The 24,885-nt window shown below is 45.4% G+C and overlaps 1 protein-coding gene across 3 annotated transcripts in view; it reads left to right on the forward strand.

Moving 5' to 3' along the window:
- Positions 1-24,532, forward strand: part of ANGEL1 (angel homolog 1) — a 375,400-nt gene extending 350,868 nt beyond the window's left edge. For 2 of the 3 annotated variants that reach the window (XM_069638021.1, XM_069638020.1), the window contains one exon: positions 22,937-24,532. In XM_069638021.1, the coding sequence (XP_069494122.1) occupies positions 22,937-23,097 (161 nt within the window). In that variant the 3' untranslated portion in view covers positions 23,098-24,532. The remainder of the gene's footprint in view (positions 1-22,936) is intronic. The other variant, XM_069638022.1, reaches the window with a different exon arrangement.
- The last annotated feature ends 353 nt before the right edge of the window (positions 24,533-24,885 follow it).

The following is a 24,885-nucleotide window of genomic DNA, read 5'->3' on the forward strand; positions in this document are numbered from 1 at the left end:
TGCAGCACTGATTGGTTTAAATAGTTATGAGGTCATTTGGAATGTTGCTCCGAGTTTTCAACGGCCTTTCATTCTGTCATGTCCAAACTTGAATCTTCCTGCAGGAATGATGCTGCAATATTTATTATTAATTAATTATTATTAATGTATTATTTGTAATGCACCGCAATTACAAATAATACTGGGAATGCCCTGGTTAACATTACACAATCCTGCTATATATTGGGGTAGAAGAACAGTTGAATTCAAGTCAGAATTTTGTAGAGAACAATGTTTGATATTTCAAGACAAGATTTCTGAGGAAAAATCTGAAATTCAAGGAGTTTGTTTAGCTGCGGGTGTAATTAAGGAACACTTGATAGGAGCTGTGTCGGGAGTTTTACCAGATTGTTATCAAGAATTCAAGGATGTATTTGAACAAGTGGCTAGTGAGTTACCACCACATCGTTCATTTGATTGTAAAATTGATTTAGAAGATGGTGCACCAATTCCTTGTGGACGTGTTTATGCCTTGACTGAAAAAGAAAATGAGTATTTAAGAGAGTATCTGAATGAGAGTTTAGCTAAAGGGTTTATTAGACATTCTCAGTCTCCTGCTGCTTCACCATTATTTTTTGTCCCCAAAAAGATAAAACTTTGAGAACATGCATTGACTATCGAGCCCTTAATAAAATCACTATAAAGAATAGATATCCTTTACCATTTAATTTCAGTAATGCTTGACAGAATTCAGGGAGCAAACATGTTTACTAAATTAGATCTAAGAGGGGCATATCATTTAGTAAGAATAAGAGAAGGGGATGCATGGAAAACAGCCTTTAGAACCCGTTATGGCCTATTCGAGTATCAAGTCATGCCATTTGGTCTTTGTAACGCTCCTGCTGCTTTTCAATTTTTTATCAATCAAGTTCTTCGAGAATTTTTAGATGTGTTTGTTGTGGTATACATAGATGATATCCTGATATTTTCCAAAGAATTGAATGAACACAAAGAACACGTTAGTAAAGTGCTAATTAAACTAAGAGAAAATAAATTGTTTGCGAAACTAGAGAAAAGTCAGTTTCACACTGAGAAAGTGGAATTTTTAGGATTTGTTTTATCTCCTGACGGATTGGAAATGGATTCTGCTAAGGTAAAAGCTGTTAGAGCTTGGCCTCAACCTAATACAATAAAGGACTTACAAAGTTTTATCGGATTTGCACATTTTTATCGTAGATTCATACAAAATTTTTCACAAATTATTTCTCCTATAACTAAATTATTAAAAAAAGGAGTAAAGTTTGAATGGAATGAAGAAGCTGAGAATGCATTCCAATTTTTAAAAGATAAGTTTGTGACTGGACCCATCCTATTACATCCAGATGTGGAGCAACCGTTTTTTCTAGAAGCTGATGCCTCCGATATCGCAATGGGGGCTGTATTGTCACAGCGTCATCGTGTAACTGGACAACTTCATCCGGTAGCGTTCTTTTCCAAAAGTTTTTCCCCTGCTGAAAGAAATTATACAATTTCTGATCGAGAATTGTTGGCGATCAAGGCTGCATTTATGGAGTGGAGACACTATCTTTTGGATGCCAGACATCGAGTTACTGTACTGACGGATCACAGGAATCTAACTTTCCTTCGTTCCGCAAGAACGTTAACTCCAAGACAATTACGTTGGTCATTGTTTTTTGCTGAGTATAATTTTGTCATCTTATTTAAACCCAGTCGTCAAAATGGGAAAGCAGATGCTTTGTCTCGATGTATTCCAGGTAGTTTAAAGAATGATCCTTGTGCACCAACGCCTTTGCTTTCCGAGAAAAATTTTGTTGTTGCTGTTACTGAGAAGGTTCTGGATTTTAAAGAATCTATTTTGTCGTCATGGACGGATGAAGAATTGTTGAAATGGGTTTCAGAAGATTCTGAACGTCAAATTAAAGAAGGTCTACCTTTTGTAGGGACGAGGTTATATTTAATTTACCATCTGAAGAATTGAGAATAAAAGCTTTAAAAGACTGTCACGATTCCCCTTTGGCTGGGCATTCTGGAATCAAGAAAACATTTGATTTATTGCAAAGAGAGTTTTGGTGGGAGAGAATGCGAGAAGATTCTGAGAAGTATGTAAGAACATGTGAAATTTGCATTCGTGCCAAGTCAGATCATCAAAAAGCAGCAGGGCTATTAGTTCCACTTCCGATTCCACCTCGCCCTTGGCATACAGTGTCTATGGACTATATAGTAGATTTACCACCTGATAAGGGTTGTACAACTATTCTTGTGGTTGTAGATGTTTTTTCTAAAGCAGCACATTTTATTCCCATCAAAGGAGCAGCTACAGCAACTTCATTGGCTCAAGCCTTTTTGCAAAATATTGTCAAATTACATGGGTTGCCTAGTCAAGTAATTTCAGACTGAGGTTCCCAATTTGTCTCAAAATTTTGGCGGGCATTTTGCAAAGAGTTGAAGATCGAGATTAATCTTACAACAAGTTATCATCCCAAGGGTAATGGTCAAACTGAGAGGGTCAATCAAGAATTAGAGAAATACATTAGATGTTATCTAGGTTCTGGTCAAGGGTGGTTAGAATTACTTTGGTTGGCAGAATTTTGCTATAATAATTCTACAAAAGAGTCAACTTCAATGTCTCCATTTTTTCTCAATCAAGGGTTTAATCCACGTTTTCTAAGAGGTGTGGTTTTGGATGAAGTAGAGGTACCAGATGTTGAGGCTAGATTAGAGTCTTTGGGACAAAATTTAAAATGTGCAGTTCAATCCTTAGAGAAAAATAAAATAATCTACAAAAAGTTTGCTGACAGGAAACGTCGGAAGGGACCAGAGTATAAGGTGGGAGATCGGGTATGGTTATCTACCAAAAATGTGTCATTAAAAGGGAGGGATAAATTTAGTCCACGCTATATTGGACCTTTTGAAGTGGAACATGTTTTTTCTCCAGTTTCTGTTAAGTTGAAATTGCCGTCAGGGCTAAAAATACACCCAACATTTCATGTAAATTTGTTAGTTATGTAGAACTGACACAAGAATTAGTGATTCTCCCGGTCCTGTGTTTTCTGAAGATGAAAATGAATATGAAGTTCAAGCTATATTAGATTCTAGAATAGTGCGGGGTCAACTGCAATATTTAGTAGATTGGAAGGGTTATGGACCAGAAGAAAGATCATGGGAAAAGGTAACGAATGTTCATGCTCCTAGATTAATTAAAAGATTTCATCGTTTGCATCCTGAAAAGGTTGGCCCTGGGACAGGGCATTACGGAGGGGGTACTGTCAGGATTCCGTGGTACATTTCTAGAGTTTCAAGGGTTCATAACCTTAAAAGACATACCATTACAATTCCAAAGGTAAATTAAATAGACTTACACATTTACATTACTTAATTAAGAATTCATCATTAGCATCAGAAAACCTTTTGAATGTAGTTTATTTAGAAGTGTGATGTTTGGGTTATGTTTGGATTGACAATTGAACTAGTATAAATATTCCTTAATGTACATTCAGGAATCACTTGACTCCCCAAAGCAAGATGGAGAGTTTTTTCTGCAGCACTGATTGGTTTAAATAGTTATGAGGTCATTTGGAATGTTGCTCCGAGTTTTCAACTGCCTTTCATTTTAGTATCCTTTGAGACAGGTCGCAGTTTAGTTAGCTCTAGCATAGAATATATTTAAGTATATTTAATTCTTAGTATTTCAAGAAGATTTTAGAATTTCCAATTACTACTAATTCTAAGCTGAAGTGAAGTTATCCAAGAAGCTGAAGAAGTCGTACAGATGAAGCAAGCTAAGTTTATTTAAATCTACAAAGTCTAATGTCAAGGATTTTCAGTTCGAATTACTTTTGAAAAAGACTGTGTGGAAATCAAATGCTAATATTAATTCTTTATTGAGGAAAATAAGATTCAGTGTTACTTTTTGAACTTTTATTGTTACGCTTCAATTCTGCTTCTGAAAGTGTATTTTCTGAACAACTGCGCGTTTAATATTTACTAACCAGGCGCGCGTAACTCTTCGTGTATTACTCGCATGTTTGTTTTTCTCGCTCGCAGTTCTTTCGGGAGCGTTTTTTTGCGGTTCGAGTATTACGTCACGCGCGGCTCTGAAGTTAGAAGAAGGAACCTTACGAATGTTAAAAGCGCGTGTAAACGTCGTGACGTCGTTTCAGGAAGTGCTCGTTTTGCAGGACTATTATATTGAGCACGATAAGCGTCGTGACATTTTTTGTTTTGAAGGCATCGTTTCGAAGGACAATTGAGTAGAGAAGCGTCGTGTCGGCTGACATTCATTTTTCAGGAAGTAACGGCAAGTGGAACTCTTTACAGCAATGCCGATCTTTTAAGGAGGTTACATTTTTTGACATCGTAATTTATTGCAAGTTAATAAAGACTCTAATTCAAGTAACAGACTTTCCATATGCAATAAATACGAGAATAAGTATTTTAAGAAGTTCATTTATGAAAAATATATTGAGAATTGAGTAGTTGGAAAAAGCTAATTAGTCAACTAAAGATTTAACAAAGACATTTCTTAAAGAAAATATTATCACAGTAGAAGAAGGAAATATTGAGTTCTGATTATCAGACTTCAGCTCAGCTACAACTGAATAAGCCTATCAGCAATAAAGCATAGGCTACAGATCTCACAGACACTGAGGTGTATTTCCAGCTCCAGAGAACTACAGTGCCAGCCAGTGAAGATCTCTTTTGTTATTTTCTCCTCTATTCCCCTTTCCCCTTGGGTTTGCCAGCTTGGTAGTTTTATCAGTTTAAGGACTGTCGGGCAGGCAGACTTAGGGGGTCTGGTGGGCCCAGCATCACTCCTGCAGGAAGATTCAAGTTTGGACATGACAATCAGTGGCTGTTGTCCGAAACTGCTTACCTGCGTCCAGCCCTACCCTGGGAGGGGCCCTGCATCGAGTTCTTTTTCATTTTCCAACTGGAAGACCTTGCACCAGCATTAATCGCACACCAGAGAAGTGCTTGAACCTGCAACCCCTGGGGATCGGGGGCTGAGGCTGACTGTCGGAAAAGTGACCTATGACCCTCTTCAGCAGACTTGCCAAGTCCTACGAAGAATCTGAGTAAGGGGGTGAGTTGTAGCGATTCTTACCTGAACACCTAAGTCCCTCTTAGAAGTTTTGATAACTTTTAGAAACTTTTGTAATAGCACTCTGAAAGTTGGGGACATGTTCGTTAGTTAGATTAACGTTGTCTAACACTTGGAACTGTTCAGTGGAACCCCGAGATTCTACCTTTTTTTTCTAAAACTGTATGGAACTTTGATGAAGGAACAAGGCCCCATACATTTTACGGATGGACTTCTGAAGCTAGGGTTGTAGCTCTGTGGACCTGTAGTGATTATACTAATCTGTACCCTCCTTTTCAGGGGTTTGATATATATTTTGCCCATCTCCAGTGATTGTACATATATTACGAATGGATTGTGTCCTCCCACGTATTCCTCATCTTTTTATATCTCCAATATCCAGCTTAAGCTGCTCCAGAAATAAAATTTCAGCAGAGTGCGCTGTGCGTCGATGAGGTTGACTCGATTTCCCTTGAGGGCCTCTGTCTCGAGGATGATGTCATCGAAGGTATGTATATCACGTGCAGCGCCCGTTGGCTTCAGTTCTATTTTTCTCAATAAGCTTTTGATTCGTGAACTATGGCGCGCTTCAGATATTTCTTCAAGAATTATCAAAAAATGTCTTTGTCTTCGTCTCTGACAACATCAAAGACAGGGTTTAAAAAGTGCATAGACTGCAACGCCAAGATGTTGCTGACGTACCCACATCGAGTATGCTTGTGGTGTCTCGGTGTGGAGCACAAGAACTTTGCCTGTTAAGTGTCAGTCGATGACTGGAAAAGCTCTGAAGGGAGCGTAAAGGGAAATTGGCGGTAGGTAGACGTCCCCCAAAAAATCCCCTCCAACTACTCCGATGAAGCGAGAGACGACTCTCCTTGACGGAAGAAGACTAAAAGGTTCAGATCAGAGTGGCTCCCACCATTCCCCGTCTTTGTTGAGGAAGTCAAAGAAAAGGCATCACAAATCGCCTACTTCGTCATCCTCGACTGACTTCTCCCAAGAGAGGACTATCTTGCCCCACTAAGGCCTCTACTCGCCAGAATGGGAATCATTCAGGCAGGAAATGCTTAAAAGTTTCGAGAGCCAGAAACCCTCGAAGCAAGTAGGCCATGCCAGTACCGCGCCTTTTGAAGCAGGTAAGGAAAGGGCTTGAGCCAAATCCTGCGCGCCCTCGAACCTGGGATTAAGGCCAGATTCCCATCAGGAGCGGTTGAGGCCTCGTCACGATGAAAAGTCATTGAGGAATCCTTCGAGCCATTAAAGTCTGTCACAGACAAAGGACAAGTCGAAGTAGTCGACACCACCGATGCCATCGAAGCGACCGGTACCATCGACATCAAAAACATCAATAACTCCATGGGCATCTGGCTCGAAGCCTTCGAAGTCATCAACGCCCTTACCTGAAATTCAGAAAACCTTCACTCCTTTACCTAGGAAGGATTTCTTTAAGTCAGTCACTTCTATTTGTGAGGACAATGAACTGTCTGATGATAATGATGCACCTTTTGGATTGCAGTATGGCACTCCAAATGTCCCTGATAGTTTCATATCAGAAGAATCCAGCTTAAAGAGGACCTGCATGAACATTTACAGATGGCCAGTGGAGTGGACACTTCACCAGAATTACATTTTGGAAAGCCTGAATCAGATGAGCGTGCAGATGCCTCTTGCAGGCAATTAATGACCAAGGTAGTTGATTATCTGGGATGGAGCAGGCCTGCCCTCCCATTCGAACAGGATAACATCATCTATATCCTGGACAATGGTCCTCAAAGGGATCCTATCTTGCCCTTTCATGTCGCTCTTCAGAAGAGAGTAAGTGCTAATTGGGAAGCACCGGAATCAAGTCTGGCAGTAACTAAAAACTTGACAAAGAAATTCTGACTGCCAAGTAGTGACCCGAGCTACTTGTCAAACACCCTACCCCAGAAAGTCTGGTGGCGCAGGCAGCAACCGCTACCTCCAAGCAGGCTGCTTATCTGACCATCCCACCAGATTGGGATGATGAACATTTAGACACCTGGTCTAGGAAAGCCTGTTCTGCTGGGAGCATGGCTCTCAAATCGGCCAACTCCACATCTGCCTTTGCGAAATTCATTTACACTCTATGGGACTGTATATCCATGGCGGCTGAACACGTTCCTGAAGGGGAGGAAAGAGACGGTTTCTTGGCTATTATAAAAGATGGCAAAGAGGCTATGTGCAAGTCTCTTCAACAGAGCCATGGCAGCAAGCACTGTGATACACAGGTTTGCGTGGTTAAGGAAGTCTGGATTTGCACCGGACGTGCAGTCTAAACTCCTTAATATGCCTTTTGACGGGACTCGTCTTTTTAGCAGCAAGGCTGATGAAAGCCTTGAGAAGCTGCAGACCTCGAAGGCGGCAGCAAAGTTTTTAGGTGCCGCTATTAGGCAGCCTCAGCCTTTTCACTCCAGTGGAACATCTTGGAGGGGTAGATCCTTTCGCTACTACTTCTCGGTTGGAAGAGCGAAAGGAATGGGTGTTCAAAGAGGCCAAAAAAGATTCCCTCGTGGTGGACGAGGAAGAGGTGCAAAGCCTGCCCAAGCAGCTGCATCTTTACCAACAGCCACTGCTTTAGCCGCCTCAAAACCTCTGAGGCCTCGACACATGACTCCTCAGTGGGAGGCAGACTGTCTCAGCATCTGAAAGAATGGCGGGGTATAACTTCAGATGCTTGGGCATTACAAACCATAGCCCAGGGTTGCTGCCCCCCCCTCCTTCAGAGACCTCCGAATCATCCAGCGGAGAGCCATTCTTTAAGGGTTCCAGATCCATTCCTTGTGCAGGAAATGTTGACCCTGCTAGAGAAAGGTGCTAAAGAGCCAGTACCTGTAACGGAGAGGAACAAAGGATGGTATTCTCCATATTTCCTAATCCCCAGCAAGGATGGAGGACTGAGCCCCATCTTGGACTTGAGATACTTGATACTTGCAAAAGTTCAAGATGGTCCCACTTTCTCAGATCCGTCAGGCCTTCCAGCTCCAGGATTGGATGGTGTCATAGGACCTTCAGGATGCATATTTTCATGTGCCAATCTATCTCAACCCAGAAGGTACCCGAGGTTCGCAGTTGACGATTCTAATTATCAGTTTCGAGTTCTGCCGTTCGGGCTGACCTCCGCCCGAGGGTTTTCACCAAACAGATGGCGGTGGTGGCAGTGAGTCTCCGGAGATGTGGGATTCATGTCTACCCCTACCTGGACGGTTGGTTGATCAGAGTGCATTCTCCCGAACAAGTCCTGGATCATCTCAGCGTGACCTGCCACACTCTCCACAGACTGGACTTCTCCCTCAATTACAGGAAATCCCACATGATACCATCTCAAAAGCTCCAGTTCATCTGAGCTTTACTGGATTCATCCTTGGGCAAGACCTCGTCTCCCGAGTTGAGGGCTCAAGACATTCTGCAGATGGCCACCAAATTCCGGAATGCCCAGCGTCTCCCAGCCTTAGACTTTTGGAGGTTGCTTGGCCTCATGGCATCCTGCATTTTCCTGGTGCCAGAGGCTCGTCTGAGAATGAGATCTCTTCAATGGGCTCTCGGGACACAATGGTCTCCCTTCTCGGCAACATGTTAGACCTTCTTCAGGGTTCTACTATGGTGGGCCTGCGAGGACAACATTCTGAAGGGAGAACCTTTTTGGCAACCATGGCCGGAGATAACAGTAGTGACGGACGCCTGACCCACTGGGTGGGGAGCTCACACCAACTATCTAACAATCAGCGGTCGTTGGTCTCAATCGGAGTCCAAACTACACATCAATCTTTTGGAGCTGAGGGCAATCAGACTAGCGCTAAAGGCCTTTCTGCCCTCTGTACGGGGGAAAGAATGTCCTGATAATGACGGACAACACAGTGGCCATGTACTACCTCAACAAGAGAGGAGGTGTAGGGTCACTACCACTGTGCAGAGAGGCAATACAGCTGTTACTGGGCAATTCAAGAAGGAATCTCCCTGTCAGAAGTTCACCTAGCCGGGAAGGAAAATACGGCAGCGGATGCTTTGAGCAGGCAGAGCACAGTCTCCCACGAGTGGGAACTAGCTCAGGAAGTCCTTCAAGAGATTGTCACCCTTTCGGGAACCCCTCAAGTAGATATGTTTGCGTCCAGTGTCAACCGTAAGTGCAAACTGTACTGCTCCAGGGAATTTCCCCCAAGAGGAGCTCTATGAGATGCGTTCGTAGTGGACTGGGAGTTTCCACTCGGCTACTCCTTTCCTCCAGTCCCCTTCATTTTTCAAGTCATCAGCAGGCTGAGAAAGCTCGGGAAAACCATGATCTAATTGCCCCATATTGGGCCAGACGACGTGGACCTTCTGGACATGTCTATCTGCCCTCCAATACGTCTTCCTCAAAGAGAGGACCTTTTCTCGTGAGAGAAGGGTCGGGTTTTCCCTCCAGAGGTCAAGACACTCAGCATTCATGCAAGGTTTCTGAGAGGCTGAGGTACAAGGATTGGGACCTTCCGGATGACGTAATGAAGATTTTGCTTTCGTCCAGAAGGCCAGCAACAAAATCTTTGTACCGCTGTCGTTGGAACAAATTCTGCAGCTGGTGCAGGGACAATAATGTGGACCCTTTACTATGCAAAACACCAGAGGTTTTATTTTTTCTACTGTACTTGGCCAATCTGGGGCTCCTGGTTGGGACCATAAAGGTTATTTAGCGGCGATTTCCATCTTAAAGTGCTCGTTTGAGGAAACGTCATATTTTAAAATCGCTTTGGTGATAACATTTCTGAAGGGACTCACTATTGTGTTCCCTCCATCTCCTTTTCAGGTTCCCGTTTGGGACCTTAATAAGGTCTCTCGTGTGCACCATTTGAACCTCTCCATTCATGTCCCTTAAGACTACTAACATTAAAAACCATCTTGTTGGGTAGCACTAAAATCAGCCCGTAGAGTGATTGAGTTGCAGGCATTATCGTCTAAACCACCTTTTACAGTATTTCATAAGGTCGTCCTTAGGATCAAACCTTCATTCCTACCTACGGTTATATCAGATTTTCATTTGGGACAAAAGATAGTGTTACCTACTTTCTACCCTCCACCTCGTCCTGGCAAGGAAGAGGAGAGACTACACAGACTTGACCCACTAAGGGCTCTGAGTTTCTACATTTCAATGATGTCAAAATTGCGTTTGGATGACCAACTGTTTATTGCATACACTGGTCATAAGTCGGAGTGGCTGTAACCAAAGATACCTTGTCCAGATTGATTATTTTACCCATTTCCCTATGCTATAGGCTGGCTGGGAAAGATCCGCCAGAAGGCTTGAGAGCCCATTCAACTAGGGGCATGGCTACTACTTCTGCGCTGCAAAGATGTGTTCCTATAAAAACCATTTGTGAGTCAGCCACTTGGTCTACAATTCACACTTTTACAAAGCATTACTGCCTTGATTCCACCTTAAGTCAGGATGGAAGCTTTGGGAAAGCAGTCCTTCATTCCGTTCATGACAATCCCTAATTGCAAAATTTGTACTCCCGCCTCCAAATCATACACTGCTTTGGGAGTCTATCAAAAGATGAGGAATACGCGGGAGGACACACACCATTCGAAGAACAAGTTACTTACCCCAGTAACGTTCTTTCGACTGGATGTTCCTCCCACATATTCTTCATCGACCACTCCCAGCCTACCCCGCAGTAGAATTTCCATGTTATTGCAGCTTACGCTCCTACAGAGTCCAGTATGGTCAAATCGGCTTTAATGCGGGAAAGTTCCAAGAATGACATGAATCCAAGAATCGGTCCGAACATCACTACTCACCCCTATACGCCTGCAGAGCAGAAGCCATTTTGTCACTCAAAGTCTCCAAGAGAGAGAGTACTCTCTCTGTTAGGCATGTGGCTAGGCTGGTGTCTATTTTGACTAGGTGGTGGCTATTTTGTTTGCGTAAAATAACTCAATTGAATGGAATTGAGATTTTTTGTTTTTGTTTTATTACTTTTTTCTCCTGGCTGGGTCCCTTTTTGACCCCCTCCTCCATTCACCAAATTGCAGGGTGTCTTTGCCTCAAAAAGCTGAGAGTCTCATGACTAGACCGTGTCCCTCCTTTGTGTGCAACAGATGAAGTGTCCATCTTTGGTCATTGGATGTATGTCGAGACTGTAGGCGGTAGTGGACTTGAAACCACTTTTGACTAGTATATGCAGATAACGGTCTGTGGCAGTGTGGATTCAGTACTTTGCGAGACCCTACCAGAATAGCTGGGTATTCTTGGAGGGATGTCATGGCATTGGGTGGCCACCACCCTGTTTCAATTATGCTTGGTATGTGTGATTGTGTGCAATGAACAGTCACTGACACCAAAAGGGGAACAAATCGCCCCCCGCACTCCCCTGCCAAATCACGTTGTCTACAGCTGCATGTTTGAACCTGCACTCTGGAAGGCCTGCTGTTTGAGAAAGGACCAAAGCTCTGAACCAGCACTCTTTGATGCTTCGGAGAATCTGACGGCAAAGCTCGTCCTCTTCAGTGAGTCCATAAGGAACTTGCTGTAGCACTCTTATTTTTTTTTCCTGATTCAGTGGGGACAACTGAATCCACGCTCCTGCTTGAAGGCATTGTTTTCTTGAAGCTCATGGTCTTGCCTGCTTTGCAAGACCCAGAAGTGGGTGCTCCTGCACTTTTAGAAATATAAAGACTCTACGCGCTGAAGTGACATGAGAATCTCCAACACAGGACCCCAGGCAAGCACTCTCGTTCAGTTTCCTGTCCCCTGCAAAACTCCAGGAGGCCATCCTCCCTCAAATCCTACACCACCAAACTCCCCTTCCCGGTCCTTCTTCCATGGGTGGTTCTGCTTCCTTGTGCTTGACTCAACTTTTCTTCATCGTCCGTTCTTCCTTTGGATGTCCCTAAACAGACCCATCATCAGAAGCCGGATCTTGGGCCCATTGACGTTGTGGCATCGTTGGCAACCCAATGACTGCAGCCAACCCATCTTTCTGCCCCTCTGGCCTGAGCCTGTTGGGAAGATCTAACATTTGTATGCTTGCTCCCCTCTCCTAGTGAGACCCCCAGCACTTTTTGCTGGACTTCTGAAACTGAGTGGAGCCGTTTTCCACTCATTCATTCTTACAGGCTCTGTGTGTTATCTTACTACGGAGTCTACGTGCCTGCATATATCTTTTAAAGCATCTGTATTTTACTATGGGCAGTGTCTCTGGGAACCCTTTGGGTTCTCCTTTGAGATTTTCTATATCCTAGAGTAACTACAGTTCTTGAGGATAGAGAGATACTTTGTATCTCTCCTAAAACTTTATATTCTGAGAGATTGGCACACACCACCTCATGTGGAGTGCAAAGGGGATACCTAGTATCCCCCTTCTTTCTGTTCATTTGACATTTTAGTCACCTAGACAACATTCTAGTTATGGCTGGTGGCAGTGGACGTGTTCTACCAACTATTGTGTTATTGTTTACTGCAAGCTATGTTCATAGACCCAGTTGTGCACAATTGAGCTACCAAAGTTCTAAGTTGGTGGCTCCTTTCTTTTTTTGCCAATTCTAACATGGTTGTTCTTTGTTAGCTCTTCTACCATTCTGGGAGGGATGGGACTGTGTGTGTGTGTTTTGCCTTTGGCGGGAACCCCTGGGGGTCTGGGTCCGCGCCTAGGCTCCAGTGTGTCTGAAAAGGCAGGAAGTGGGGGAGGAGTTGAAGTTATTCACTCCCCTGCTCTTTGTCTGCCAGAGCGCCTGAATGGAACCAGCTCCCAGTGGGGGTCTGGCTGTCCTGATTGGACAACCACCCGCCCCTTTCTGTAAACTGCTGCGAGAGTTTGCAGAGGAGTGTTTGCTGAAACTGAATAAAAGGTGAGGTTCCTGAGGTGAAAGGCAAGTCGACCACAGGAAACTGAAGTAACCCAAAGAAGATGACCAGAGATGCCTGCAGAACCTTTGCAAAACTGTGAAGAGGCCACTGCTGTCCTGACCCCGTTTTCTGTGCAACAGAGGAACTTCCGAAAAGGACAACTCCTTCCCTTTGACTGGTGGGCACAACCAGTCTCTAGACAAACTCCAGTCTGAACCATCGCCCGAGTAGCTGCGCCTCTCCATAGCTGCCGAACCAAATTCCAGGAGACCTCTGACCCAATTGAAGTGCATCGTCTTTGAAAGGCTTCATCAGTCAAGTCTTTGCTGAGCTCCAGCTGAAACTCCGGAGACACAATCCTACTCATCCAAGTCACCTCAACAGAGTGCTTGACTCCAGGAATCGAAAAAGGTTGACCGGGCGAATCGTATCCTATGTTGGTGCTGCAGACAAGGCGCCAAAAAAGCAGACTGACCAGAAAAGGTGAAGAAATCCATGCCAGAGGTCCATGCCAGAGGTCCTGTCTCGAGTCTGCTGCTGAGTGATCCGTCCATTGTCCTGCCTTTCATCATCAGAGCAAGGAATCCAGAGGTCGGGTCCAGCGCTGCCAAATCGAGGAGAATCAAGTCACAAAGATTTCTTCAAACCTAAGGTACTATGGGGAAAATGTATTGCTTACCTTGATCCGCGAAGTCGCTCCAGAGCGTTGGAGTGCACATAGTGACCAGGCTACCCCCCTCTTACCCAAGCTGATGCGTGTGTCCCTTTAGCAAGTCCTTAACAGGGTCTCCAACATTGGTGTAATCTTCCTACATCTTAAAGACTAGGGACTAGAAAGTATCCACAGACATTTTTCATATTCTGCTGCTTTACAAGACTTGAGCCTCTCCGAACTGGCTTTTATCTAGGGTTGTGTTTTGGACTTTAAAAGCCTTGCTGTGTGAAGAAATTGCCCCTATAACCTTAGGCTCTGCTAGTATTTACCAAACCAACTGTTTTCCTTACAAAAAGACTATCTTATGTGGTTTTGTTAACTAAAAGTAATTACTGTATTTCCTTTCTTACGTGAGTGTGCGGTAGAACTGATAATATGATAGACCTGTCATTAGTGTCAAACGCTGTAAGAAATGTAACCACGAGCAACTACAAACTAAGCAGGGGCCTTTGTAAAGTATCTAAAAGTATTTCTACGTGTTTTGGTTAATTGTATTACGTATTTTAAAGCATATCTTGTAAATATAATAAATTATATTTTAATAAACATTTATGGGTAAGTGTTTCTTTCAATTGCATTAGTAACTAGGTTCAGTGTACTTCTTGCCTACAGCTCACATCTTCCTCTTAAGATGAGCTGGACTGCTCTGGCACTTTACCAAGGTTCCATGAGTAGTACAAAGTGATGCTAAGAGTTGGGGATCTAAAAACCATTGGGATAGTTTTATAAAGTCTAACCTCACAGTGAACTCTAGGAAAACTCCTCTAACAGAGCCCAGACCTGTGAATCAAGGCAATAGAGAGTGATCACTCTTGTCAAGGATCTCGTGGACCCCCTCTGCTGTGATGTACTATCCCTGCAGTGCTCGATTGTCGCTGATCAAAGTGCACAGCAGTTTGTTTATTTATTTGTATTGCGCACCGGACCCAGAGGTATCAGGGCGCAGAAGTTACAAGGAAGTTCACAGATTAGGTTACAGAAATAAATTATACAAGGCAAATATGGAACATAGTCGGGCAGCAGGTCACAAGTTACATGTCAACAAAATACAGAGAAAGGAACACAGGCAAGAACACAATATCTAAGATCTAAGAGCAACATTTTAAGAGTCAATGTGCAGTGTGATGAGGAGGCGGACCTTATTGGCCTGTTGTCTTCAGCCAGTTAATGCATTTGTGTCTGAAGTTTTGGTATGATTGATCAGCTCGGATTGAAGGTGGCAAGGTATTCCAAAGCTGGGCTGCTTTGACAGGAAAGCTGCCACCACCAACCTTAGCAAGTTTAAATCTGGTAATAGAGAGACAGGTTGTGTTGATTGATTTAGAAGGTCAGGAGGAAGTCCTTCTGAGGACTCTCTCAAAGAGATAGCTAGGAGCAGCATTGTTCAGTGATTTGTGAGTAAGCTAAGCAATTTTCAGCTGGATTTTGTTATAGATAGAAAGCCAATTGTTTTGTCGCCTAATCTCGGATATATGATCTCTCCTGGTTATGCCAAGGGCAGCTCTTAGGGCGTTATTTTGGAGGGTTTGGATTCTCTTAATGATATATTTGTTGCAACCGATGTAGAGGGCGTTGCAATAGTCCAGCCTCGACAGGATGAATGCTCTGGCCAGGATGATACAGCTGTTATTGGATAGAAATGGTTTGCCTGTTCTGATGAGTTTACAAGTGTAAGTGGTGGCAGAAGCCATGGCATTAACTTGTTTAGTGAAGGTGAGAGTTGAGTTGAGGTAAAAGCCTAGGGTTTTTACCTCATTGGCAACTTTGATGAGGTTGCCATCAATTATGAAGGCGGAATATAGTTTTTTGAGGTTAGTGGGGGTGCCCAGGATGATGAGCTCTGTTTTGTCATCATTCAGGCATAGACCGTGAGTTGCCATCCATGCCTGGATGATGAGGTAAACTCTATTCACCAAGGCCAAAACCTTGTCGTAATCCCGAGAAAGTGGGAGGAGAATCTGAGTATCATCTGATTAGTTGGTGTAGGTGATATCAAGAAGGTCCAGATCTTCAAAAAAGGGCTTCGTGAATATGTTGTACAAGGTGGGAGACGCACAAGAACCTTGGGGCACTCCACAAGTGATAGGGTCTGCAGCTGCTGAGGGTGAGAAAACCCTCATGGTCCTGTTGCTTAAAAATGACTCAGTCCAAACTATGGCCTCCTTAGAGAAATGTGCGGCTGAGTCTAGATGGCTGCATAATACCTTATGATCCACAAGATCAAATGCAGCCGAAAGGTCGAGGAGGAGGAGGAGGAGTAGGAGGAGGGCTGATTTCCCCTTGTCCCTTAGCTCGTCGACTTGGGCCTTCAGGTCAATGAGGGCGGTTTCTGTTCCGTGTTGGGTGTGGAAGCCTGATTGGCGAGCTCCCAAAAGGTGGCGTAGTTCCAGATATTTCTGAATATGTAGATATGCAACCTTATCCAAGATTTTTAAAAGAAAAGGTACTGTCGTGATAGGCCGGTAGTTTGTTGGTATCAATGGGTCTAGAGTTTATTTTTTTTAACAGTGGGAGCACCCACGATTCTTTGAGGTTACTTGGGATAGTGCCAGTCGTGAATGAGGCATTGATGACCTTAGATATAAAGGAAGCTAGGTCTCTAGCTGCATCTTTGATAAGCTGGGCTGGGCAGAGGTCGCCCTGACAATTGTAAGGCTTAAGAATAGAGGTTTTAGAAAAGTTGGAGCGAGTAGGTGGTGTATGTGAGGTCAGGCAAGTATTGCAGGTAGGCGGTAGGGTAGTTAAGGTGGTTAAGGACACTTTTGTTTGAGATATTTTGTTTTGGTGGGTGGTCACTTTATTAGATAGCACTTGCTGTATGTCAGAGCACCATATTTTATCTTTGGTGCAAGTATCTGGCGTGGGGCTAGGGGTCTCTAGTTCTTTTAGAATCGTAAATACTCCTACGTCCCGTCCCCTTTCCTCCATACTTATGGGACATTCCTCCGTCCTGTGGGACGGGACCGGAGCACTTTGTAAAAAGCATCACATTTTTCAAAAATGTGTCCTTACTCTCTTAACGCGGGGTACCGCACACGGCCGTAACCCCGCCCTCCTTAGCTCCGTCCAGCGCATCGTCCATCAGTCCTTTTCTCCGCGCGTTCGGGACTGGAAGACCCCTGGCCTGCCTGTGGAGACCCCTGCCTCACTCACACATGTGACGCAGTTCTCCTCAGGCGTGGACAAAATGTCACCCGTTCCCGTGCGAACTGCGATGGCCATTTTGGACTCTTCCCTTACACCTACGCCATCGGCGTTGGGTGCTGGGAGCATTTTTACGGGCGAACAACGTTTTCCTTGTGCACTGTTTCGTCCAGTTTGACTGGAACGCTCGGATGCCATTACATCACTCGGTCTTGCTCCCTGCGGCGTCTGCGCCATTGATCTATGTCAACCCGGCTGGTGAGGGCCCCTATTGGCCGCCCTCTCCCTTGCAGCCCTGGAGCCATTCCTCTCATGAGAGGCCACCACCTGCCACAGTGTCTAAGCCTTCGGCGGAGGATGCCTTCTTCGGAAAATTTCAGAAGCTAATGCACTCCGACCCCATGAAGGAATATTTCAGAGGTCTTTTTAAGGAAATCTGCCCTCCTGGGCCGAATTCTGTACCGATGGTTCCCGTCGCAGCACCGGTTGTTCCGGCAGCTGTCCCACCTCTACCAGTTGTCCCACCTCCAACCCTTCCGCCTCCGCCGCCCTTGTCTCCAATAGACAAGTCTTCAGCAGAGCCAGACGTGACGCAGGTCGATCCGGACGCGTTGGATGACGTGCAAGGGGATCAGGATGGCGATGACCAGCCCCGCTCTGTTAGGGCGTTCCATGACCAGGTACTGGACATGAGGACTCTTCTGGATGTTCCAGTACCTGAGGCACCCCCACCGCAAGAAGGGGTGCATTCGGGGGCGTTCACCTCGTCTCTCCTCAGGAGCGCACCGGCTTGCTTTTCCAGAAGGATGTTTTGGCCGAGGTCCGCAAAGTCTGGGATAAGCCACACTCTGGACTGCACGTTAACTAAAAGATTGACGCTCGTTATAGGCTTCATACTTCGGAGGAGGTAGCCTTAGCATCTTGCCCGCTTCTTTCCTCCACAGTGGTGGCGGCCGCCACGCTTCAATCCAGACCGTCTTCAGCGTCCTCTACAGCAGCGGCTCAGGTTCTGGCCAAAGATGACAAGCTGCTTGACTCTTTGGGGAGGAAGATCTTTGCTAATTCGGCCCTGAAGTTGCGCCAGGCGAACGCAGAGCTGATTTTAGCGGGGGCAAATATGAAAATGTGGAAAGGTCTGTCGGAATTTGAGTTAATTCCTGCGGACAAGCTGGACGATTTTAAGGCTGGATTGTCAGATGCCCGAATCCTAGCGCAGGATATGCTTGAGGCTGAAGTGTATCATATCGACACCTCGGCTCGGGGTCTCATGCTTGGCGTGGACACCTCAGGCTTGGCTTCATGCCACAAAGTTTTCCAAGGAGGTTCAGGATAAAGTTCTGGACCTGCCTTTTGACGGCAATGAACTGTTCCATTCGTCAACAGACGTAGAGCTGACTAAAACTAAGGACAGCACTGAGACGGCCAAGTGTTTGTACGTTCTGGTAAAACCACCTTTTAGGGCTCAGAGAACGCCTTTGCAGCTTCGGTCTTCCTCTGCATTTCGGGGGTTTCTAGATCAAAAGACAGGGAGAGTCGATCCTCCAGCTGGAAACTCCCGTGGGCGTCAGCAGCAAGGCTGGTTTTTCTCTGTTCTCGGCCTCCTCCTCAGGATCTGGGGGTCTCGCCTCTGAGAAGCCTGCTAAATGAGTGTTTTCGGCGCTCGCACGAGACCCCGGTGGGAGGGCGCATTGCGTCTCACTGGGAGGCGTGGCAGACCATCACTGAGGACAGGGGGGGTCTCTCAGTAGCTCGGGCGGGCTTCCGCTTGCCCCTTCCCCACCCATCAACACTCCCTTTCAGCAGTCGGGGACGCCCTCCCTCAGAGCCGAGGTCCAGAAGCTTCTGGATCTCGAGGCGGTGGAACCCGTTCCCCTAGGGGAGCAAGGGGAGGGCTTCTACTCCTGTCTGTTTACGGTGCCCAAACCCAACCAGGCTGGTCTGTGCACCATCCTAGACCTTTCCCAGTTCAACCTTTCTCACCCCCAAGAGAAATTCAAGATGATACCCCCTGTCAGATAAAGTCCTTTCTACAGAAGGGCGACTGGCTCAGTGTGGTGGACCTTCAGGATGCTTATGTGCATATCCTCATATGGAGCCCACATCGGAAACACCTACGGTTTTCCATGGGGGAGGAGCATTATCGTGTGCTCCCGTTTGGTCTCAGCTCAGCAATGCGTGTCTTTACGAAGATGAGGTCGGTCATCGCAGCTTATCTTCGGCTACATGGTATCCATGTGTTTCCGTATTTGGACGATTGGCTGCTGCGCAGTCCTTGTCCACTGAAAGCCTTGAGCAACCTTCAGTCTCTCCTCCAGCTGCTGTTCCACCTTGGGCTTTCGGTGAACTGGGAGAAATCCTCAATGACGGTCTCTCAGGATTGATTTTTCTGGGTTTTCGTTGGAACACGATCGATTGCAGAGTGTACCTGACTGGGGACAGAATGGCGGATCTGTTCGCCACGTGTCAGGTATTTATGCAGTCGGAGAGCATGTCGCCTGGTGGTTGCAGAGGCTTCTGGGCCTCATGGTTCGTGCGTGCTGGCTCTTCCTCTTGTTCGTCTCAAGATGAGGCGGACGCAGATGGCTTGTCGGAACTCATGGCTTCAAGCAGTGGATCCAGATTCCAAAATGATAATGGTTTCACCTTTCATGAGGGCAGACTCTTGTGGTGGTCGTCTCTCAGCAATCTATCGGTGGGCGCTCCCTTCCAGGACCCTTGACTACTATTGACTGTCACAACGGATTCCTCCCTTCTGGGTTGGGGTGCGACGCTGGATCATCTTCAGGTTTCAGACCTTTGGTCGCCACAGGACAGACAGCTTCATATAAATTATCTGGAGCTCCTGGCGATATTCCTGGCTCTGAAAGCCTTGAAACCAGGCATTGTCAACAAAGGTGATCCATGTCCGCATGGACAATGCAGGTTCCATGTTCCGTATCAACAAGCAGGGGGGTACAAGGTCTCCTCCTCTTGTGGATCTTGCCATTCAGATCAGGGAATGGGCCATTCAGCATGTTATCTGACTGGTAGCAGTACACATTCCGGGCCAGCTGAATGGCACTGCAGATGCCCTCAGCCGACGAGCAATTGTCAGCTACGAGTGGGAACTGAACACGGAGATCCTCTCGGATATTTTTCACTGTTGGGGCACTCCAGAAATGGACCTCTCTGCGATATCTACAAACAGGAAGCTTCCCCTCTATGCCTTCAGGAACGGGCTCGGAGCCTCCTCACTGGGGGATGCTCTCGAAATTCCATGGCACAACATGAAGGCCTAAGCTTTTCCGCCCCTTCCTCTGATCCATCGGGTGCTTTGCAAGCTAAGGAACACAGTGAATTGCTCCCTGCTGTTCATAGCCCCTTGGTGGCCGGCCAGGTTTTGGTTTTCTGAGCTTCAGCATCTATCGGTGTGCCTGCCGCTCAAGCTTCCGCTGGTCCCTAATCTGATTCATCAGAGCGATCAGCAGCTGTGGCACCCCTCCCCACAATCGTTCAGCTTGGCAGCCTGGTGCTTGAGTTCAGATCTTTAGAGCGTTTCAATTTGTCCGAGGATAACATGCGCATCATTCAGGCGGCCAGGAAGCCCTCTACAAGCTCTCAGTATAGAAGTAAATGGCTTATTTTCTGGCACGGGTGTTTGGCTAAGCAGCTGGACTCCAGGTAGGCTAGAATCGACCTGGTCCTGTCCATGTCTTGTCCTGCAAGACTTATTTATCGGCTGTTTGAAAAATGTGATGCTTTTTACCAAGTGCTCCGGTCCTGTCCCACAAGACTGAGGAATGTCCCATAAGTATGGAGTAAAGGGGACTATGGACTTACGAGTAAGGTAGTCACTACGGTGAGTAACTTTATTATTCTTTCATACTGGAATTGGCTTGAGAGATGCGATGGTTGTAAGATTCACGTTTGGCCAAGCAGATTTCTTTTCTGTAGAGGGATGAAATCTTGGTGAGTTGGATTCTGTTTTCTTCTGAAGGAAGAAGTTTCCAGGAAGCTTCGCAGCTTTTTTTTTTATTTTTTTTTTTAGCTGTAGGTCTTTTAGATGTGGGGTAAACCATTTGTTCAAATGAGCTTAGGCTTGCTATGTCTCAAATTGAGCGGGGCAATGTTGTCTACTGTGATTGTCATGATTTTATTATACTCATCGACAAGCGATTCAGGATCTGTATTGTCTGGTAAAGAGTTGAGGGTAGGCAGAATAAAAGGAATGAGTCTATCCGCTGTAACATTCTTTTTATTCCTGGTTAAGGTGGGTGGGGCAGAGGGACTATTTGTGGTGGAGAGTCTGGTGGTGATAAGTGTAAAAGACAAGAGGAAATGGTCAGTCCAGGCTTGTGGGGGGATAGAGGTTATGTTGGCGATACAGTTATGGTCTGCCACCCAGTCGAGTTGGGCGAGTTGATTCTTTGGGTGAGGCCTAGTTCTGACAAGATGTTGGCAGTTGTAATGGCATGTTTATCAAGTAGATCATTGAAGCCCAGGTTGAAGTCGCCTAGTAGGAGTACTTGAGACGTGTTTTTGAGGTTGTTTGAGACAATGGTGGAAATATCCTCCTAGAAGGTCCCGATGGGCTGAGGGGGTCTATAAATAAGATGGATGGTAAGGGTCTGGGAGTTAGCTAGAGGTAGTTTAGCTATAAGGGCTTGGCAGGATTGGACGTCGTGGGAGGGGGATAATCTCAAAGATAAACTGGATTTAAAGATGATGGCAATGCCTCCGCCTCACGTTTCATGTCTATCCTGTCTTAGAATCGAGTAGCCGCCAGGACCTGCTAGCATGAGCATGGGGCCTGCTGCAGCGTGTATTCATGACTCGGTTATGGCAAGAAGGCCAAGATTTTCTGACTGAATCTGATAAGCTCTGTGGCATGCGTAACCAGAGATCTAGCTTTTATTAGTGCCCCTTTGAGTGGAGGGATGGGGTGATTTGAGGCAGATCTAGGAGGGAGTTTGGTGGCTACGCTCTTGGATTGTGGTGTATTGGGTGGAGGCGCCCAAAAGTTGCAGGGTTTGGCACTTGTGGTATTTTGGTTGGATGGGCGATGAGTTCTTTTGAGGTCAGGGGAGGGTGCAAGTCTGGCCAAGGGTTCAAATAATTTGGCCAGTCTGGATAGGAGTCTAGCATTCTCAAGTTGTCTCCAGAAACGGCCAACTACATCCTGCTTGGCTTCTTGTCTTCCCGGGTCTTTAACCTGCCACTGGAGCTCTTCAAGAAGATCTCCTCTGGTGTCTCCTGTAGTTGCGGCCTTCTCTGCACTTGTCAGGTAGAACTGGAACGTCCTTTTCCCCATAACTGTAACTGTGCCTGCTGAATTTGTCCCATTGATTCCTATGGGGAGCTTTTGATCTTAACGAAAACTCTCATAAAGGGACTTTGAAGTTTCATTCCTTCCTCTGGATATCTTTTCTGGATCTCCCTTAGATCTGTGGTGTTTTAGGCCAAAGTCTAGAATTTTAGCAAGTACCTTTTTGATTTTATCTATATTTTTAAGTTCTTCCATCGCTCTCCTGCCTATGAAGAATGCCTATTTACATGTATATGAGTACTGTTTCTATGGTTCTATCCATGTAGTGAGTATGCTGCTATAAACCTAATGTTTCCTGGATTTTTGTGGCCTCTGGCTTAACCCTTTCCTTACTCTAAATACTAAATTTTCTTTACAGCGGTATTTGTATTACTTCTAATACTATGTCTTAAAGGTTCAAAAATCAATTGACTTTGATGTTCGGAAAACTATTTAGAAAGGTCAATAACTTTTTGGCATAACGCATCAATTGCTTTGGGGCTCATGTAATTTGTCACCTTCCCAAATATCTTACCCATCTAAGACAGCCAGTGAGTGCAAGTGCATACAACTATGTGCTTGCATCTGTATGAGCTTCCTTTGGGAAGGCATGCCATATGTTTTAGAATACATGTTTCATGCTTGTGTTAATTGTGCTTTTGGTGGTTGCATTGCTTTGTACATGTCCAGTACTTAACTCCTGAGTGCTCAAAATCCCATGGATGGGTGAGTTAGTATCGAGAACACAAGAGAGCATATATGTATTAATTCTATCTTTCTCTCTAAATAATTGCAATCATTTCCTGATCTTTGTCCACTGACCTGGGCATCTAACTGCGCACCATCATTTTACTACACTTTTTCTTCTATCTACAGGTCGGAGGCCATATCGGAACGGAGCTCTAAGATTAATTGGGCGCCTCTCCCTTCTCTCTGAAGAAGACCTGTGGGCAGCTGTCGGACTTCCCAATCCGTTTTGCTCATCTGACCATCTCTGCCTGCTGGCCAGATTTGGAATGGACCTGGCTACACCCTGAGAAGTCAATGAAGGAACGTTGCGAGAACCATCTGATGCCTCACATCAGCCGGTCATGGCTCTCGCCCGCCTCATTTATTCTGTTCTTCATTCGTACTTCACACCAGTAACCAATGGTGACCGTGAGAGAGAGAAGGTGGTCAGCCCCCATGGGCTGTCTTATTGTTTTGGGAATGGATGTTAGACATAAGGAAATCGACATGCCAAAGTTGAAAGGAATTCTTTAAATGCTTCTAGTCTGGAAGTTGATACTGAATTGTACAGAAGACTACCGCAGTAGACGTGTGCCTTATGCTTCAAAGAAAGGATGTAGGGCCTTTGCAGGGAATCTCACGTTCTGGGATTTTTCCTATCCTGCCACTGTACTGATGGTGAGGCCCCAATCCCAACTCTGTAGGGAAAAACCATAGTGCCAGAAACTTGCCAATCTGGCCTTTATATGTGCCAAAGGGATGCTGTAATAATCGTCAAATTGGCTTTGAGCCCCTTTCCGCTCACTAAAGTCAGAGACTGAAGGCTGCAAATAAACCCTACAATCTCCATCCCACCAATATTGTTCTACTGGGTAGGAATGTGTTAAAGGATGTCTGTGGAGAGATCTTCACCCCATCACCATTGGAATTGTTGGCCACAAGGTGAGGCCCAGCAGGGCCAAGCACAAGACCCAAACCATGGCAATTATTGATTCTGAAGGAGAGATTGCCTACTAACTAACCAGATACAATGGAACCGAGACACAATATGGACTTCTAAATGTCTCATTTTCGCTACTGAAAGATGCAGTGATTTTTATTCTCTGTGAGATATTGAATTGTTGGCTGTGGTGGGGGCGATGTCCATGTGTCTCTTCAAGATAATCAGAAACTTAATGAAAGGGCCAGCGCTCATGCTTGGGGCTGGCATGAGCAGGGTTGGCCTAAAAATGCAGTGACCAGGGGAGCCTTCTAAGTCATTCTTCAGTCCCTGCATCATTCTCAGTGTATGCTTGGCTCCATGAAATAGGAGAAACATCAGGGCGGAGCAGGGGTTATTTTGTTGTACAAAACACAACCTGCTTTTAGTTTAAAAATTAATTATTTTAGTGTTACTTTTTTAAATTCTAGTTCTACAAACATGTGATGTTTGGATTTGTCTCTGCTAATATATTTTTAGTTTTTGGTGTAATCTCTCCATCCCTGTCAAAAGAGCACAGGCAAAGGAGGGCTCAAGAGAGTATCAAGTCTCCTCGCCATGCACTCATTGGGCCAAGCTCAGAATGAGGCCCTGTGCTCTCGGCAAGCATGTTTAACTGTTGTTTTGTCACTGTATTTATGCAAGCTCGGACTATCAACTTCCATTGCAAATAGTGTCTTTTGTTTTGATTAACTGCTTGTTTTCATGATTCACTTTTGAATTTGTATATGTTGCTGTGGCAGGAAATTAAATTAATTCAGACACTTTTTGCTTCTTTTTTGCCTTCACTTGTTTGGAGCATGATAACAGCCAGTATGCGGGGCTGCCTGTCTGCAGGTTGTTGGACAATCAACAATTTGGTGCTCTTAAGGCCCAGTCTCTGACGGTTCTTTTTAGTCTCCTCTTTAACACTTTCAGACAAGCGTGTCGGAGCATTTTGCTATTTTCCCCAACTGGTTGGTAAAGTCTCTGGGATGGGTCAGGAAAGGCGGACTAAGAAGAGGGTTTTCCTTTGTGAGCTTTGCCACGTATGGCCAATATACACCAGTTCAGGTGCTAACCCCTCCCCCACTACCAGTAGGTCACCAACCACCACACCAAGTTCCTGTTTTCTGCC

The sequence above is a fragment of the Ambystoma mexicanum genome, chromosome 14 (genome assembly GCF_040938575.1).
Source record: "Ambystoma mexicanum isolate Mex_15411 chromosome 14, UKY_AmexF1_1, whole genome shotgun sequence".
Classification (NCBI taxonomy): Eukaryota; Metazoa; Chordata; class Amphibia; order Caudata; family Ambystomatidae; genus Ambystoma; species Ambystoma mexicanum.